Source organism: Cebus imitator, unplaced genomic scaffold, assembly GCF_001604975.1.
Source record: "Cebus imitator isolate Cc_AM_T3 unplaced genomic scaffold, Cebus_imitator-1.0 Scaffold81, whole genome shotgun sequence".
Classification (NCBI taxonomy): Eukaryota; Metazoa; Chordata; class Mammalia; order Primates; family Cebidae; genus Cebus; species Cebus imitator.
The window spans coordinates 3,352,009-3,371,991 of NW_016107396.1; the positions used below are offsets into that span (position 1 = coordinate 3,352,009).

A 19,983-nucleotide genomic window follows, 5' to 3' on the forward strand; every position below is an offset into this window, starting at 1 on the left:
AGTAGAGACGGGGTTTCACCATGTTGACCAGGATGGTCTCGATCTCTTGACCTCGTGATCCACCCGCCTCGGCCTCCCACAGTGCTGGGATTACAGGCGTGAGCCACTGCGCCCGGCCATTTTTTGCATTTTTAGTAGAGACGGGGGTTTCGCTATGCTGGCCAAGCTGGTGTCAAAATCCTCACACCCGGTGATTCACCTGGCTTGGCTTCCCAGAGTGCTGGAATTACAGGTTTGAGCCATTGTGTCCAGGCTCAGTAGGCTTTTAATTTAAGGTTGGCTTTCCCTGTCACTCAGGGAATATATTTCTGGTATACATGAAGGGAAGGCAACACAATTTTAATATTGGCCTTAGCCACATGCACTGGGAAGCATGCGCTTCTTGGTTTTGCATGACCTTACTTCCCCATTAACTAAAATAATAGTTATCTCGAAACGCTATATGTGATTACAAACACCTTGAATTGACACAAGCGCCTGAAAGTTATATATTTCAAATATATTATTTTATGACGGATGTGAGTTGTGCAGAACAATAGAGAAAGAAACTTAAAATGGAATTAAGCTGTTATTTTAAAGGAACTTTCTACATGGGGAAAACAAACAATAAAAAAGACTTCAGTCTAATTCTCAAAACAGGGTAATGGCATCTAAGGAGTATATTGAACGACCTGTGGCATTTAGGTAATCTTTCTTGTCTTAGTTCATTCACATGAATAGCTAAGACAAATACTACATAATTTGTCTCAACACTTTACATTTGGAGAACTCCTTTCATCTTAAAGGAATTCCAAAGTATACATCTAGTTACTATGTATATATATAGAGAGAGAGAAAGAGAGGGAGAGAGAGAGAGAGCAGACTACTTCATCCAATACTGGAAAATGTCCACTTTGAGAAAAGATTTTTTTATTTTTTCATTGATTCACATGCATGAAAGTTTCAAGACAGAAAACAACAGAGCCTGGTGCTAAATTAACATCTACCCATTTGGAATCGTAAACATGCATGCATGTGTGTGCCTCTGAATATGTATGAGTGTTGAGGGGAGGGGATACATTATTGGAAAGAGTGGATATGGTAAGAAAGGGTGGCCGAGGGCCTTTAAGGTAGCTGCAGGCTTCGAGGCCTATTGCCCTTCAAATCTTGAAAGCAGTTTCTCCTGTACCTTTCTTACCTAAAACAGGATTTTGAAGTCAAGATTTAACTGTAACTAAATAAACAAATTTCCTGTTTCATTTAATATATGCAAGGAAGTAGACAATAAAATCTACCCGAAAGCCAGGGGAAATGGACAAAATACAATTATGTAAATTATCATGCACCTAAACACTTTCATAATATTTATATTCTTGGAAACATGGTCATTATGTTTGAAATTTAAATTTTAAGCCTGGTCTAAAGTTCTCCTTTATTATTCAAACCCAACAAATATACTCAGTCTTCTAGATAAGTCTCAGAGTAAAACATAAGAGTGGCATAAAAAACTCCTAACGTATATATTTTTAAGTAGTTATGTAAGTCAATGTCTACGCAGGCAGGTAAAAAATACAGTACTGGTAACCTCAAGTAACATAAGGAAGTAATATGGTTGGACATAAATGATGATTTCAGTACTCTACCTCTAAGATAATCATAAGCTGGAGAACACGTTCTGTATCTTCTTCCTCTTCTTCAAGGTCATATGATATGGTAAATGTCAACTGTCCTCCTACTGATGGGAGCTACAAGAGAGAAGATGCATATCATTGCAGGATAGGAGGTGGACTGCCAAATCATATTTTACTTATTGTTGTATAATAATTTTATTGTTCTAGAGGGCAGTATTTGCAAGAAGCAGAAATCACTGGAGTACAAAGTGGGAATGATAGACATTTCTTCAGGAGTAACATTTCTGCGAACCTTACCCATCAACTGCAAGCCTGACATAAACATAAATTTAAGTCTTATTTTCTCCAGTATTGCAGGCTTGCTGAAATAGGTTAAGTTCCATGAAGTCAAACACAGATCCTCCTGCCATCTTCCTAGTCTATAGTCTGAGCTTTACAAATTCCGAACAAAGAAAGATCTTTGTCAAAATTGGGAGATTTCTACCCATCCCTGAGGGTCACTCACTTTCTGTGAGTCTGAATTCTTTCAACAAAGACATCCCTTCATTTGACAGGCACTTTGCATAGCCCACATGCTTAGCCGAGAAACGTTATTGGTCAAGGAAAAACAAAGGTTAGCAGCAAATTTTATTTTATATTAAAATTCAATCAAAACAGCCAAAGAAGGTATACTTTCCTCTACGCGATATAATAGGCTTAGTTTGAATAAATATTATCTCCTTTTATTAAACAAACTTCTTTCCTTCCAACATGCTTGCCAAGCCCCATGCAATGTACACTTGAGGTTTACATTTTTTGACATTGACAGTCACCTTGTAGAAATTAAGAAAAATATGAGAAAGCAAGGTCATTTTTGGACAGGAATCAAAATTGAAGTTGTGAGTGACAGATTCAATGCAAATGCTGTAATCCTTTTTTTAAAATTCCACTCCAGCACTGTAAATAGAGGCATTCATAAAACAAAGCTGATGATCTATATTCTGCTGTTAGCTCTGTGCTGACACGCGGAGACCTTGGCTTCACGGGGGTGGCTTTCTATGGCCTTTCATGGCAGACCCTGACCAGAAAGCAATTCCTGGCTGGGAGTGCACTGGATGGAAAAGGAGGAACCCTGATTCCTCCAAACTGTTTCAGAAAGAATGGCACATAGCTTGTCATTTAAACAGGATTTCAAATTGCAGCTCTGCAATGTCTTCTAAAAGCTCGTTACGTGGGGCTCTATAAGGAACTTAAATTCAGAAAACTCTTATTTCCCTAATCCACTGAGAAATGGCCTTATTCTAATGTCATTTCACATATAAAATAATAAATATCTACCTAGACTACAGCACTTGGCATTACTGTGAGTAATGAGGAGTGAACCTATGTAGAAGATTTTGGGTTCTACTAAGATAAACATTCAAAATTGCACATAACATGCTTCTTGAAATCAGCTACATATTTTCTCAATAAGAGGATTCTAGAAAGGCAGATGAAAAAAACATTTTATATATTTCAAAAAGGACTGAACTATTTAGAATTTTCTAAATTAGTAAAAATATTTGGAAGGAGATTTGGGAAGAACACTGCAACATGGGCCTAAAATGTTACAAAATTTTGAGCTTCCAAATCTACTTTGATTATTTAAAATTTGGATTACATACTATTTTTTCTTGAATATGGCTTCTCTAAAAAGGAAAGAAAAATATCAACTTAATATATGATATCACCATATATACTCAAGTAAAACACATTTGAATTAAGGATAATTTTCCACTTTATCAATAAAGAGTCAAAGTGTGTAATTTGAATGTCAAAGCAGTTAAGACTACAGATGAGGCAGAAAAAGATCACCTATGATATTTGATTTTTAATAAAATCACATAAAATGTAAACTTGCAGCAGTCCCCAACCTTTTTGGCATCAAAGACTGGTTTCATGGAAGACAATTTTTCCATGGATGAAGAGGAGGGGTTTGGGGATAAAATCTTCAGATCATCAAGCATTAGATTCTCATAAGGAGCACGCAACCTAGATCCCTCGCATGTACAGTTCACAATAAGGCTCATACTCCTGTGAGAGTCTGATACCATCGCTGATCTGACAGGAGGTGGAGCTCAGGCGGTAATGCTCACTTCCCTGATGCTCACCTCCCGTTGTGCGGCCCAATTCTTAGCATGCCACAGACCTATATGGCCCAGGGGTTGGGGATCCCTGACATAAAGTAAAATATTATGAGAGAGGAATTAGAGGTAGGAAAGGGGGAAGGAGGAACAAATAAATATGCAGAAAAAGAGGGGCACCTTATGCAGGTCAGTGATAATATAAAATATGAACTAAGGAATAGAAATAATTTACCCTATTCTGCTAGGGCTAATAATAATAGCAATAATAGTAAAACATTGTTTTAGCTCACATTTTATAAAATGATTTTTTCTAAACTCTTTTGTGTATCTCTGATATTCATATTTGCCATTATTACAACATATTTTGAATCGCCTGAAAATTGTCATGAGTGACTGTTTTACTTCCATTAAAGTTGTGTGAAACACAGACCATTTAAAAAATATGCAGGATATTGTTACTAGATATTTTTTTTTCACCCAAGCCTCAAGCACCCATTGACACAATGTCAGAATCAATTTATTTTTCATTCGCCCTAAAGGTATATGTGTGTGATCACATTTATGTAACCAGTTAGTCAAGTACTTAATTCTTTCTTTCTTTATTTTTTCAGATAGAGTATTGTTCTGTTATTCAGGCTAGAATGGAGTCACTTCAACCTCCACCTCCCAGCCACAAGCAGTTCTCATGCCTCAGCTTCCCGAGTATCTGGGACTAGAAGTGTGTGCCACCGTGCCTGGCTAATTTTTTGTATTTTTCGTAGAGATGGGGTTTCGCCATGTTGTCCAGGCTGGTCTCGAATTCCTAACCTAGAGCAGTCTACTTGCCTACACCACCCAAACTGCTGGGATCACGGGTATGAGCCACTATGCCCAGGCACTTAAGTAATTCTTAAAAGGATTGTTTAAGATGTCATTCTGCAATTTAGAGGTTGTACTTCTAGGAACATTAACTTATTTTTTTTTTTTATTTATTTCCTTCTATTTTTCCTTCAACTCCATAATCTTTCTATAAGCTGTAAAATCAAGATTTTCCTGGTGTTTCCAGCTAACGTGTCTTCCCCAAAGAATACATACCATTGTATAAGAGACTTTGCAATGAGTCAATTATAGTAAAGTTCAGTAAAGACAACTCTTTCTTTACTGAAAGAGGCTGTTATTCAGGGAAAAAGCCTTGAGAATATTCTGAGTATACATTGTCCTTTTCTATTGCTTTAGATGAAGAATTCTCTGCCTCTTCTCCGTCTGTCCATTCCTCCAAGTTCCAGGTGCTGCCTTTGTTTGGTGCCTCTTTGCCTTTGCTTCTCCACTCTCCTGGAATCCCTTCAGCCTCCCAACTTTTACTCTCTGCTTCAAATCCAGCGTGCACAGGGCTGCCAATCTTTATTGGCTCCTCTAGCTCTTATCTATGCTTATTTATTAGTTTCACTCTCAATGAAAACTGGGACATCAGTTTCTTTATTCCCATGCATCCATGTTTTCTAATTTTATCTTCTGCATCCTGTTGACTACCTTTGGTACTCCATTAGAAGTGTGTCTTTAAAAGTCATTTATATATTCTGTGTGCCAACCACTAATGGCCATTTGACTGAGTTTTATTCTCAATTTTGATGTGATATATGGTTCTTATGATTCTTGAATCCCTTGTGTTTCATTACACTGAATTTTCCTAGTACTCCTTCCCCTGTCCAGGTCATACCTTTGTCTCACTTATAGACACATTTTTTTCTTATTCTCCACTCAGTCAGTGATATCTCTAAGACCTTTCTCATTCTCTTTTGATTATCATTCCATATGGATTCCATTCTCATGGATTAAACTACTACGTTTATACTAGGTCCATCAGTCTATATCTTCTGGACTGTCCTGTGTTTCTCTGTCAATTTTCTCTGGCCTCTATACAAAAGTGCCAGAGATGAAGTGACTTAAAAAACAGAAATTTATTTTCTCACAGTACTAGAAGCTAGGAGTCCAAGATCAAGGTGTTAACAGAGTTGGTTTCTTTTGAGGCCTCCCACCTTAGCTCATGAATGGCTGTCTTTTCTCTGTGTCTTCACAGGGTCTTCTCTCTGAGTGCGCCTGTGCTCTAATTTCATCTTGTTGTAAGAACACCAGTCATATTGGATCAGAGCCCACCCTAATGACTTCATTTTAACTTAATGAACTCTTGAAAGATCCTGTCCCCAAACAGAGTCATGTTCGGAGGTACTGAAGATTAACACTTCAACATACGACTTTTGAGGGAATGCAGTCTAGTCCATAACAGTCCTATATTAAATTATTTTCCAATAATGTCTCAAACACTCAACATACCCTAAGTTAATCTCATTATCTAGATCTTTCCAGGAGTCAAACTTGCTCATTTTCTCAACACCCATGATTGGGTCAAGCGAAATGCTTTATCTCTCTATTTTAAATCAGAAAACTCATAAGTGCGTCTGATTTTTTAAACTCTATTATTTATATCAGATTAGTCCTTCAATCTATTCTTTTGAAATATTTCTAGTCTAACTTTCCATTCCAATGCCATACCACACCAAGTAGGTTCTCATAAAGCATCTGAATTGATCTCTCTGACTTCAGTCTTTTTGATGGGGAAAGTTTAATCAACTATTACATATATTGCTGCACTTCCCTAATGAATATTCTCCAGTGGTCCGGGATCCCTAATGTCATTCAAGTTTCTGTGTAGTTTCAGTACCTCCAGGCTCTATCTAGCCCCACATTCACAAGCTGTGTGTACGGGTGCCCCAGGGTGCTGCAGTGAACTCACAAAGGTATGGTGGAATATTATAAACATTTGAAGGAAACACAACACTACTAAATATCTGTTGGGCGCTGCAAGAATTAATTCAAGGTGGTTCACAAGTTTAAACTTAGAACATGCTATATTCCATTTAATGATGTTCTCAATATTTTGAGCCACATTTTTGCTTACTTGTACTTTAGGCCATTTTGTATTTTTATTAAGAAAGGTTTTTAGGGAAGACTGTAATTAAAAGCAAGAACTGCACAAAAGCCAGCATGAAAAAGGAAATACAGGTAGTATTATCCAATCTGATACTCAGATTTGAGAAGGTATAGACTGCCCCAAAGGCACCACATCCCATCAGTAAGTAATTTTGGTAATTTACGAAAAAAAAATATTATTTTCTGCGCATTTTCTTTTTAAACAATTGCTAGGTTGTTAAAACATGAAAATTTATTAGGTTGTTTGGCAATACTACTTAAACAGAACTGTGACTTATTTCTGTTGGTCAAGGAGGCACTATGAAAAAAATATGAATATACTATGAACATTATGAATTGAGAATGTGGGGGCGTATCTGATCTAGCCTCTTTTTATATTTATTCATTCTGTTACCTAGATTTTTAAAAATGAATTTTCCTGCCAGAATTCTCATTCCTGTAGTTCTCTGACTATTCAGACGCTTCTTTTCTTTGTTTGCTTAGCTGATGTCTCACTAATAAGAACATTAAAGACAAAAAAGGTTTTTGGTGATATTTCCTGTCTGATGAGGAGTCAGTGGCAACCACGGCAAATAGGGGAACTAAAGGATTCCAAACAGGGAGAGCTCTGAATAAATAAATTCATCGATTAACATTCACTGAAAAATTCTGACAAAAATAAGTGGTCTTGGTAAGTTATATGTACTGTACATAACTGTAATTTTCCACGTTTTTGACTTTGCAGACATTTATTAATTTTACGAGTCTTTTATAAAACTGAACATCTTCAAGACTTTCAAGTGAGTTCACTTTGGGGACAATGTTGATTTCTCTGATTTTACAGAGCACTGTGTGTTCAGCCAATAGAACTCATTTTCTCTTGCTATTTAGGAACTAAGCTGTCATTGTTCTATTGGCTAGAGAAATACGGTTTTCCACTGGTAGGAGTAAGTGCAATTTTAGTTCACTTTGAGGCAATTCTTATATTTACTGGATGGGTTAGACTATATTTACTAGAGATGAAAATTATATCTCTTTTCAATACAGAGAGAAAGTGAATTTAGTGAGAGCAGTTCATTCCATTTCATAAGGGTCTCCAAAGGCTTGGCCTTTTCCCTCTTTCTCCATATCTACTAAGGGAAATTCTCTTCAGGGAGATTCAGATGTGAAATTGAGAAGGCACTGCAGGAAAAACGCACCTCCATTCCCGAGATGGTTCTGGGCTAAGCCATTCACTTTCCTGTTCTTCAGCTTCACCACATTAAGAAAAGAACACCACAAGTAGCTCTTTCCCATGAGTACCTGTTTTAATTCTACCTTCGGGGGGAAAAATCCCAGCTTGTTTGCAAACAGTATTCTAGTTGCAATGCAACATATAACCTAATGTCACACATAACCATATAGTGTGCATGGTGCACATTGCTTTAAAGATTTAATGAGGCAAGAAGTTTTCCCACATGACTGGAAACGGTTACAAGGTAATTGATAAAACTCAGCTTCATAAAAGAATTTAGCAGTAGGCTACTTGTGCTCTGGCCTCTCTTTTTCTCTCAATCTCAAGAACTATGAATTGAGGAATGAAGGGGGAGATAACCGATTGAGGACCATGTATCTGGAGAGGAAATCTTTTTCATAAAATAAGCCTGGAACATTTGGTTCTCTGATGTCAGCTTATATCATATCATGGTTATTTCACTAAATGGGGTGTAAAACCTGCTATTTGCTTTTGCTTACCAGAGCAAATATTTCAGAAGGGATACACAAAAATCAAATGAGAAAAAGGCTTTGTAATACTGAGCAGGATAAATTAAACATATCTGTCAATTTCCATTTAGGATCACAAACAGGGCAAGTGATTCATCTTCTTAGATTCCAAAGCCCCAGAGCCTTAAACTCTATAAAGGTATCCCTCCCTTAAAAGTGTTTATTAATGCATCTATTTGTAGAGCTCTCTTTTATCATAGAAACAATGTTTCACTTCAAGGTTTTGTTATTTCCTTCAGTGTATTTATAAATTTTATATAAGAGCAGGTTTCTCCTCTTTAAAATCTCCATAATTATTAGAATAGAACATAAACAAGAGGATTGTAGAATTAGAGATCAGGCAGAATTTTCATTGGAGATTTTAAAGTTATATCATCTTTCATGCACAGAAAATGGACTTGAGTTGTAGGTGCCAGAGACAACACATCCTAGAAATGTTGTTATAGAAGGCAGGAAACTGAGTTATGCAGTCCAGGGGACACAAATTTAAAATAAAAATCGAGAAAATATCCAGCCTGCCTGTATTCATTTCTCTCTTCCTCCTTTTTGTCCTTCCTGTTACCCAGCTTCTCCTTAGCTTTCTTCTTCTTCTCTTTCTCTTCCTCCTTCTTCCTCTTTTCTTTTCCTTCTTGTAGCCATTAGACCATTTTGATAGCATTTCTTTTCACAATAACTATGTCCTTTTCACATGTGCAATAATTAGAACTGGCTGGGAAAGACCTGAATTTGGATTTTTTTTTTTTTTTCAGACATGGCCTCTACATTCAGGCTAACCTGATAAAATAATTTTGCTGGCCGGGTACAATAGCTCATGCCTATAATACCAGCACTTTGGGAGGCCGAGGCAGGTGGATCACAAGGTCAAGAGATCGAGACCATCCTGGTCAACATGGTGAAACCCCATCTCTACTAAAAAAAAAAAAATACAAAAATTAGCTGGGCATGGTGGTGTGCGCCTGTAGTCCCAGCTACAAGGGAGGCTGAGGCAGGAGAATTGCTTGAGCCCAGGTGGCGGAGGTTGCGGTGAGCCAAGATTGTGCCATTGCACTCCAGCCTGGGTAACAAGAGCGAAACTCTGTCTCAATAAATAATAATAATAATAATAATAATAATAATTTTGCATTCCTCTGTATTGGGTGACCTAAGTTGCAGAAGTATAAAGAGTAGTGATGGAAAGTATGAATGTGATGAGGTCATGAACACAGTTTTTGGGACAGACCACCAGAGACACTGCCTCAAGTGTAACTAACACTGGTTGCTTTTCAGTGTCCTCGAAGCCCAGCCCTTCAACTGCCCACAAAACTACTCACTCATATATTTTCTTCCCACATTTCATATAAGTCCACATTCTCATAAACTACAGCCTAGTCAATGTTTATTTACAAGGTTTCTTATGGTTAAGGCCAAGAGATAGTCATTATATGTTTTGATTGGCAGGGGGGAAAATAATAATTGTGAAAGACACATAGAGAGGAATGAGAGGACAACATGAATTTCTCATACAAATTTTTGTTGAAATGTTTATTCACTTGAATAACACTGACCTATCTTGAGCATATGTTTTGTCTGCTGTGTAACAAATTAAGGCCCAATTATACTTTCCATATACTCAGTTATAACTCAAAGTAAATATAATTTGAAGAGTTTGATTAGGTAAGAATGCTTTTGATTACAATTGAAAACCAGATAATTAGGAGTTCTTATATAACAAGAAGTCCAACAAAATGTAGTAGGCAGGAAAAATTGTAAAACAAATGGATTAGCTTTTTTTTTCTTTTCTTATTTCATATATATTTCCCCAACGCTTAGATCCATTTGGGCACACTTGAAAATATGAGCCTCCTATGAATAGATTTGCTAAACATCAATAGAAGAAGATGATGTACTTAGTAAGATAACATTCCGTATAGGAAATGAGTATTTCATGTTTCCTTGAAGTTTCTGACTTAAAGTACTACTTGTTACTTTGTGACATACACTGATCAGCTCTTGAGTTGAAATGGTACAATCTCAATAGATGCGAGTAAATAGTAGTGGCCAAATTCTCTGGAGGGCTTTGTGCTATAAGGCCCAGACTCAAAAACAGGGTCTTTGCAACAGCTGTTTGTTTTGCATTTACTAGCCTATGTTTAGATGAAACATCCCATTAGTACTCTTGCTATGGGCTAAGTTAATTTATGTGTAAATATTCAGTGTAAAAAATTCATGTTATCCATAATTAAACATTGATCTCATCAAATAAACCATAAGTTATGGTTTAATATATATTAATACATAGAGTTTTTTATTGACTAGAGTTCAGAATTTTTTCAAGGCCTCTGCCAAGGAAACTAAAAGCCACACACTCATGATATACAACATTGATGCTGATTAAAATAACAGAACACATTTGAATCCAAGTTCCTTTAAGCTAAAGAGAAACAGACTTACTATTGTCACATAAATGACAAATGAATAAAAAGAAAATGTATAATCCTTGTGGAAAATTTATGGGAATGCTGTAAAAACGAGATATCAGCAATGCAATTTTCTTTTTAAATGAGAATTGTAGTTAACCTTTCACTTACTGCTTAAGGATTTTGTCTTTAAGGATATTCATCACATTGGACTGTACATGGCTATAGCATGGCCTTTACTACTTCTGTTGCCAAGGGAGGAATAATAGAAAGCATAGAAAACAGAGTTCTCATCTTGCCTTGTAGGCAATCCTCATTGTTTACTTATACTTTCCACAACTTTGGATATGGCCTAAAGTGTTAAATATGAGTTGAATTAATTTCAGGTTCCATAACTCAGATGGAGGACATTCTGAAATAGCAGCTAACTTATTTCCCACAAAAGTAGAAGGCAGAACACCAACCTTACTTATGTGATGCTAAATGGTATTGATCTACCACTATTCCTTTTTCACTCTTCCCTCATTCGTGAACTCTGCAGGTGATTCTTTACTACAGCAGCAGAAACTGGTCATGAATTTTAGAGGATAAGAATCCCAAAGGTGCAATGGATACTAAGTCACACTCCAGAGGAGAATCAACAGGGTAATAAAATACATTTTAAGTGTCTTCTTCCAAAATAAACAGGTAAAGGGTTGTGTTAGTTGTTTGACATGTCTATTAATATTGGAGTCCTGTATAAATCACACAAACATTAAGCTCATTTCTGGAGATTTTCCAGAGCTGGTTTTGGATTCTGATTCTGCCTTTAAGCACTATCAGGCCCTTAGGAAAGTTATTTATGCTTTCAGAGCATCAGTGAATTTTCATTAAAATAAGATGAATTACACCAACTTCAAAAGTCTGTTCCCGGGATGAAATAAGAAAATAAACATAAAACTCCTCACTTGATACCTAGCCACATAACATGTATGCAATAAATTTTGTCAGTCATACTTTTTTAATAAGTATAGTTTTCAAAATTAAAATACTCTAAACATTTCATACTAAAAACCGAATGGTTTATTTCATAATTCTAAAGGCACTTTAAAATCCCAGGATTTGGGGGAAAGAGCATAGTGATGGCCCAATTCAGATTTTATTCACGTCTTTATGTTTCCCTATGGAACTTTGCATAAGCATCTTATAGATAGTAGATCTTGCATAAGTATCTGCTGAATTTTAATCACATTCAACACCATATATCACTTTAATGTATTATACATAGAGAAGGCATAAAAAACTGGGATAAATTTGTACTACCCCATGAGATACCTTGCCACCATTAAAATATGTCTTTATTGGTTTCTCTGTTCTTAGCTTTATCAGTCCTAAAAATAGGCTAAAGGAGATGTGTCTATTTGAGCTTTTCAGTGATTAGAGCTTACTTATAAAAAGCTTACCGTACTGCAGACTGCTGAACCACAAATGCATTTGTTTTAAAATAAGGAAGCTTTAGCATTTGGGAAGTTTGATCTGCAGCTGAAGTAGAAAAATCAATATTTAAGTCACTTAGACATTTACGCACATAAATCAACTATATGACATTACTTTTGCCAGCTTCTGTATATTAGGATAATAGTGTAAATTCTAACACCTAGTAATATATATTTTATAAGTCATAAATGCATTTTCAATATGCTACGATATATTGGCAAACAATATACTCTCTGTATTAAGACACATAGGGTACAGATTAAAGGAAGTGGCAATCCAACAGTAGTCATAGCTAGACAGAGCACATTCAGAACACTGTGATCAATTGATGACACCAGCATCTAAGAGAGTAGTTGACAAATTAGAGTTCATCCCTAGAAGTGTGACCAGGATGTTGATGGCTCCAACAGCTGAACAAAAGGTTTGGAGAGGTAATGGGAGTATTTAAAAAAGAAGACTTGGGAAAAACATGATTGTTTTCTTGGAAAAGCTAAAGGTCTATCAAGTGTATGAGAAAAAAACCTCACTGTATAGTGCAGAAATAGAACCTATATAAGAAAGTGTTGGAGAATATGATGGTTAATACTGAGTATCTACTTGACTGGATTGAAGGATGCAATGTATTGTACCTGGGTGTGTCTGTGAGGGTACTGCCAAAGGAGATTAACATTTGAGTCACTGGACCAGCAGAGGCAGACCCATTCTCATTCTGGGTGGGCACCATCTAATCAGCTGCCAGCTTGGCTACGATAAAGCAGGCAGAAGAACATGGAAGGCCTAGACTTGCTCAGTCTTCTTGTCTTCAGCTTTCTCCTGTGCCAGATGCATCCTGCCCTCAAACATCAGATTCCAAGTTTTTCAACTTTTGGACTCTTGCACTTACACCAGTAATTTGCCAGGGCCTCTCAGGCCTTTGGCCACAGACTGAAGGCTGCACTGCTGGCTTCTCTACTTTTGAGGTTCTGGAAATTGAACTGGCTTCCTTGTTCCTGAGTCTGTACATGGCCTATTATGGGACTTCACCTTGTGATCATGTGAGTCAATTCTCCTAACAAATGCTCCTTCATGTATACATCAATCCTATTAGTTTTGTCCCTTCAGAGAACCCTAATACAGAGGGGGAGGCATTTTTAAAATCCTGTGTAAGAATTAACTTCTAAAATCTGGAACTAGAGCTAGATGCAGTGGCACGCAACTACAATTCCAGATACTTGGGAGACTGAGACAGGAAGATTGCTTGAGCCCAGGGGTTTGAGACCAGCTTGGACAACAAGGCAAAACCTCGTCTAAAATAAATAAATAAAATAATATCTAGAGCTGTGGAAAATGGAGTGTGCTACTTTGTAGGGTATCCATTTCTCTGAAGATATATGAGTAGAGGTCCACCTGTCTGGGATGATAGAAAAGAAATTCCTATATCTGCTGAGACATTAGACGAGATCTGATCTCACTGGAAAACTTGCAATTCCACCATGCCAGTTTATTAACAGTGGATTATTTAAATATTAAAGTTAGTCCACTGCAATTTCTATTGTAGGGTACTAGAATAGCAATTAGCTTTATCCACCTGCTCTCTGCTCTGCAATTTCAGAGCTTAAGTTTATATAGGGTACAGCAACACATTTCATTAGGAGAAAACTCCTTATACAGATAGTATTAGGAAGATAGTATAGTATAGTATAGTGGTAAAGAGTATAGTTCTAGAACTGGACTACCTGGGGTAAAACACTCAGCACTGCCACTTTTTAGCTGTGTGTGACAGGAGTGAATTACTTAGTCTCTCTTTGTGTCAAGTCTCCATCAGGGAAATGGAAACAATATAACAGTACCTCATAGGGTTGTTGCAATGATTCAATTGAATAATCTAGAATAGTGTCTGACATTTTGTAAATGTAAATAAGTTAGCAGATATCATTGTTCTTGTTATTGTTGCCATCATGTAAAACAATCTCCAAAATATTGTAACTACCCAGAGCAAGAGTCCCTGAATACTATATCATTGCAAGAAATCAGTATGATCTGAATTTTTAAGATTTGAAAACAAAAACATCTGGTACATTATTTTAGCAATCTACAGGTAATATAAAAAGTGGTAGATCTCAATAGATAAGAAGACCCAATAGCTGAACCATATATAATCAAAGCTAACATTTTCATGGAACTTTAGAATTTTGAAAGCACTCTTCATCCTCATTTAATCATTATTATTAATAACTGTATCTTTATTATTATTCTATTGTATAGATGGAGGAATCATGGCTCTAAGAGGTTAGATTGTTCAAGCTCACACTACTTTGGTGATATTATAGTGCATCCTTGACTTACATTTACCTTTTAAACACTTCTTCTCAAGACACTCAAGACAAGCTCTTACTGTTGCACTCTCTCTCTCTCTCTCTGTCTCACACACACACACACACACACACACACACACAGTTGTACATTCTCAGTGATATCATGTGACTAGACTATAATGCAAAGGTATGTGTTTAAGAATGAGACCTACCCACTCTCTAATCATAGTCTATATATTTATTATGTGATTTTTGGGAAAAATTAATTTAACTCTGAATGATGTTATGCTATGTCTAAAAGGGCATGACAATACCTACCTTGAAAGTTTTCAAAAAGGAATTCATAAGAGGAACACAGGGCCCATTCTTCATGTTTTACAGTACCAGGCAGATAGAATTTATTTGAACATTATCTCTTTTCCCTCCTGGTTATTCTTGGGATTCAGTAAGTTCAAAACAGATTTTTGAATTAGATTTTAAATGCTTGTGTAAAAAAAATGCTATTGTCTCTTAAACATGAAAATATATCACTTTTAGTAACAATATGAGTAAAATAGTATAAAACAGTGCTAAGATGTCATTTTTCTATTTATTTATTTATTTATTTAATTATGAGATAGAGTCTCACTTTGTGGCCCAGGCTGGAGTGCAATGGTGCCATCGTGGGTCACTGTAACCTTCGCCTCTCAGTTTCAAGCAATTAAGCAATTTTCATGCCTGAGCCTCCCAAGTAGCTGAGATCATAGGCATGCGCCACCATGACTGGCTAATTTTTTTTTTTTTTTTTTTTTTGTATTTTTAGTAAACATGGGGTTTCAGCATGTTGGCCAGGCTGGTCTCAAATTCATGGCCTCAAGGGATTTGCCTGCCTCGGTCTCCCAAAGTGCTGGGATTACAGCCGTGAGCCACCACACCCAGCCCAAAATGTCATTTTTCACCCATTGGATTGCCAAGGACCCAAAAGTTTGATAACATACTCTGTTAGAAAGGATTTAGGGAAACAAGTACTCTTGTGCATTGGTGGCAGCATGTCTAAAATATATGGGTCCAATTTGGCAATATCAGTTCAAATTATAAATGCATATATACTTTGACATAGCAGTTTCACCTTCAGAGATTTATCCAACAGTTATAAGGGTGCATGTGAGAAGTGGCTGGGCACATGGATATTCATTGAAACAATGTTTGTAGTAAAAAATATTGAAAATATCCCTATGACCGTCAGTAAGTATTGCTAATAAACATATTAAAATGATGATGGAAATGACTGCTAACACTGAATTATGCTTAGTAAGTGCTAAGTACTCCCCAATATACCTTTGAATGTAGTCATTCATTAAATTCTTAAAAGAACACATACAACCTTATGTGGTAAGAATCTTATTATTGTTGCATTCACTTTAAAGATGAGGGAACTGAAGCATTGAATACTTACATAACTTGTTCAAGGTTACCAAGATGGCAGGTGGTAAAAGCAGGATTTGAAGCTTCACAGTCTAGTACTAGAGTCAATGTTTAACCTCTATGCTAATTGCTGAACAAATCTGAGTGTATCCTTTCAACGGAATACACATATATTACATATACTTATACATATAATGAAGAAACTATCCAATATGGAATTAATTTCAAATTATATTACATAAAAATTATACTGTGCTCTTATAACGTGTATAGCATGTTTCCACTTGTATAAAATGAGGAAAAATACTTATATGTGTGTGTATATATGAGTGTTCATATACATACATACATATATACATATACATGAGTATGTATTAATCTATTAAATATACATATATGAGTATATATTAATTACATATTATATACATATGAGTATATATTAATCTATTAAAACATGGAAGTATAGAAATAGTGAAAAAGAGATAAGTCCAAAATACATGCTGCTTATTATTTCAATGTTATTTATCTTTAAATTAATTGTCAAATGAAATGACTCATAGAGAAAATATCAGCATTGCTACCTGGAATATCTGAATGAGGCGAAGTATTTGAGACTTTAGAACCTGCAAAATGAAACCTATAAGCAAGCAAAAAGTGTGTTTTACAAAGGGTGATCTTAAAATTTATTCAGATATTCAGAGGTTTTTACAGAAGAGTGACAATGAAGAAAATAAGGGAAGGGGTCCGGAGTGTCAGCCAGCACCGCTCAAACCACATGTTTCTTTTTAAAAATACTTGTCTCTTAAGAACAAAATGAAAACCATAATATAGAAAATGGAAGTGAAAGAAGCTGAGATTATGTCTCAGTTGAGTATTTCACAGAAATTTAACTTTGGACAAATTACTTAGCTTGGTGAACATGAAAAGCATCATCTCTACTGTGCAAATTTCAACAATTTTCTTGCTCATCTTACTGTGTTATAATATTTTGAGATTCATATGAAGTAATGTTTAACACATTTTGGAGGCTATACATATGTACACTTTTATAATTGACACATTTAGTTCTAAAATCCCCTGACTTAAATAATGAAAATCAGATGCCTACCAGATCATACAGCTTCAATGAAGTGTTCAGTATTTCTTGCTTAACAGAGAAATTCTCTAACATGCGAACTTACTTTCAAGTAAATACATTACACAGTATTTTAGATTTGTCTTCAATTTATTTCTGTTTATTTTGAGTAGATAAATCATTAGAATAAAACAGCCTTGGCAGAGTCTTCACATTTCATCACACATATAAGTAGGTCAGACTACGGCCTTTTTAACTCAAAAGAAGGAGGAGAAGAAAGAAGGAAAAAAAAAACAATGGCCAAAGTTTCCAAATAAAGCTGAGCATTTTTTATAAGATACGTGAGAAAGTTAGTGATTTTTCTACTAAGTTCCCCAATTCCCATAAACTATAGGTACGCTTTTAGAATAAAGGGAGTACAAACTGTTCTTTAGTATTTTCTAAGAAAACAGAGCTCCTGCCATACAAAGGCAGAGAGACCCTCAGGACATTCCAAAGTTGCGGCTGAGAGTTCAAAGTGGGCCATCAAAGCTGTCCTATAAATCACAACATAAAACACACACTTTCTCACACTCTCACAGGGGTGCAAATATTTATGCAGCTTTGGACACTTATTTTCTTCATGGACTTTCACATCAGAGGAGCAATTGTATATTTCTTGCAGGGGACAACCTTTATGTTTTTTCTGAACTTTAACATATTGCATTGGATTTTGTAGTATGTACTTTATTTTATATAATTTTTTTTGAAGATCTTAAATTTCTGTTGTTTCTCTCTTTCTTCTCCCATCCCTCCCACACAGACCAGCTGTTTCTGTATTTAAAAGAAGGCAAGTAATTTAACATCATATATACCAAACTGCATCTCAAGGTCATAGTCAAAAGATTTTATGTCTCATTAATTTTCAGGCTCCTCATCAATTTTTCTCTTTGAGCTGCCATTTAGATCTTGGTAAGTGAAAATACATGGGACTTGTGTTATCAGTTAAAGCAGAGGCTATCCCTGGCTACTAATGCCTAATATAAAACATTTCCAATGTGATATATAATGCCCCAGGTACTTGTGTGGAAATGGCAACAGCAAAGGTTTCCCTAATTCGAAGATACATAAGCTTTCTGGTTCATTTAACAGAAACGGCCCCTCCCACTGAGGGAGAAGAAGGAAAACACCTCCTTTCCTTAACCTATATACCCCAACCGCTGAGACATAAAAATACTGACCTTTAACTCTCTCCTAAACTTCAGCTACTTGTTGTAATTGTTTGAAGTGATCATTTTTCTTTTAAAATATCAAGAATTTCTTTGAAATTCACTAAAAGTGAACTATAAAGAAAACCTATAAGTACCACCATCTGATCTTTGGTAGACAAGTATTCAGTGATGAATAAGCAGTAGTTTGATAAATGAATGACCTTTTATTACTTCAGAATCTATAGCTTAAATTCTGAAAGTAATCATGTATTAAGAAGTTGCCTGAAATTCTTATTGATTACATTGATTTCCTCAGCTGTCAAAGCATTTTAGATATTTTAAAACCCCAAACCACTTACTTTATTTTAAGAAAAAATGGTCCTAGGAAAGATATACAATATCCCCAAAGTCAAATTGCAAATAATGGCAGAGGATCTTGGTCTTGGCTTTCAGTTCTGTGTCTCCACATGTGTTCATAAATGCTATTTGTTTGGGATAACATATTTTCTGTTCCACTGTATTTCCTCATTATGGTTTTAAAATATGGTCCCAAATTCTTTGGTGCTCATTCCAGTGAGTGTCATTGAAGTCTTTGCCCTGTCTCTTGAATCTGAATGGGCTTGTGACTGCTTTGACCAATGGAATACTGTGAAGTGATGCTCTGCAGCTTCTGAGGTAAGATTATAAAAGACCACTGGGCTTCTGCCTTGTGTTCTGAGTACATATTCTTTTGGAGCCCTAAAGGAAGCTACCTTAGGCTGCCATGTTTTGAGGAAGCCCAAGCTACATATCTAGGTCATGTGTGGGATGCCTGGCTAACTATCTTAGCTGAGCTCAGCCTTTGAGTTTTTGTAGTCCAGGCACGAGACATGTCAGTGAAGAAGCCTCCAGCCATTCAATTCACCCTTACCATTTAAGTTGCCTGGCTGAGACCCTCCCCTGCCCAGATACTATGGAGTAAAGTCCATCTTGACAATGCACTGTCCAAATTTTTTACCTCAAAATCTGTAAGCACATTAAAATAACTTTGATGCTGCTAATTTAATGTGGTTTGTAAATCAAGTTGGCAATAGGTAACCAGTACATTCTTAGATCTGATGTCGTGTACCTGGCTAGTTTTATAAATTCAGCAATCAACAGTCAAAAGTTAGGTTGTTTTATAGCTTTGTTTCTTAATCTTTCTTTAAGGCCTATAAGTATTCCATCTTTTCATAAATTATTTTTGTGATCCCAGAAAATAGATTCCAGACTTTGCTCTTACTTTTGTAGTCAAATTTCTTTTAAAAATTTTCCCTGTATAATTGTGTAATTTATTTAAACTAATTAAGAATCAACTAATTAAACAACACAAAAACAAAGATTTTCACTATTTCTAAAAAAGTGATAAAATCTAGCAATATACTTTAAATTCATTAATAAAAGTTCATAAAGAAAAAGGACATCCGGGCAAAATATTCTTCATGCAAGGTAAGTTGCATAATAAATTTTCAGCAAATTAATGTGATAATAGACGTTTTTAGCGTTACATTATATTTAGCTAATGAGAACTGAAGAAATGTTAATGTGTATAATAATCATTAGGCAAGCACATATATCATATTATTAAATTTTCTAATATCTTACTTTATATATCTGACATTCAAGAAAATTTGATCATATTTCTGGACCAAATAAAATTCCATTATAATTTTATTTATTATTAGGTAATTCAATGGGCATATTT

At 35.7% G+C, this 19,983-nt stretch overlaps 1 protein-coding gene across 1 annotated transcript in view; it reads right to left on the minus strand.

The window, feature by feature from the left end:
* Nucleotides 1–19,983, minus strand: part of LAMA2 (laminin subunit alpha 2) — a 621,613-nt gene that overhangs the window by 267,156 nt on the left and 334,474 nt on the right. Inside the window, exon 13 of the mRNA XM_017533228.2 lies at nt 1,623–1,724. Within this exon, the coding sequence (XP_017388717.1) occupies nt 1,623–1,724 (102 nt within the window). The remainder of the gene's footprint in view (nt 1–1,622; nt 1,725–19,983) is intronic.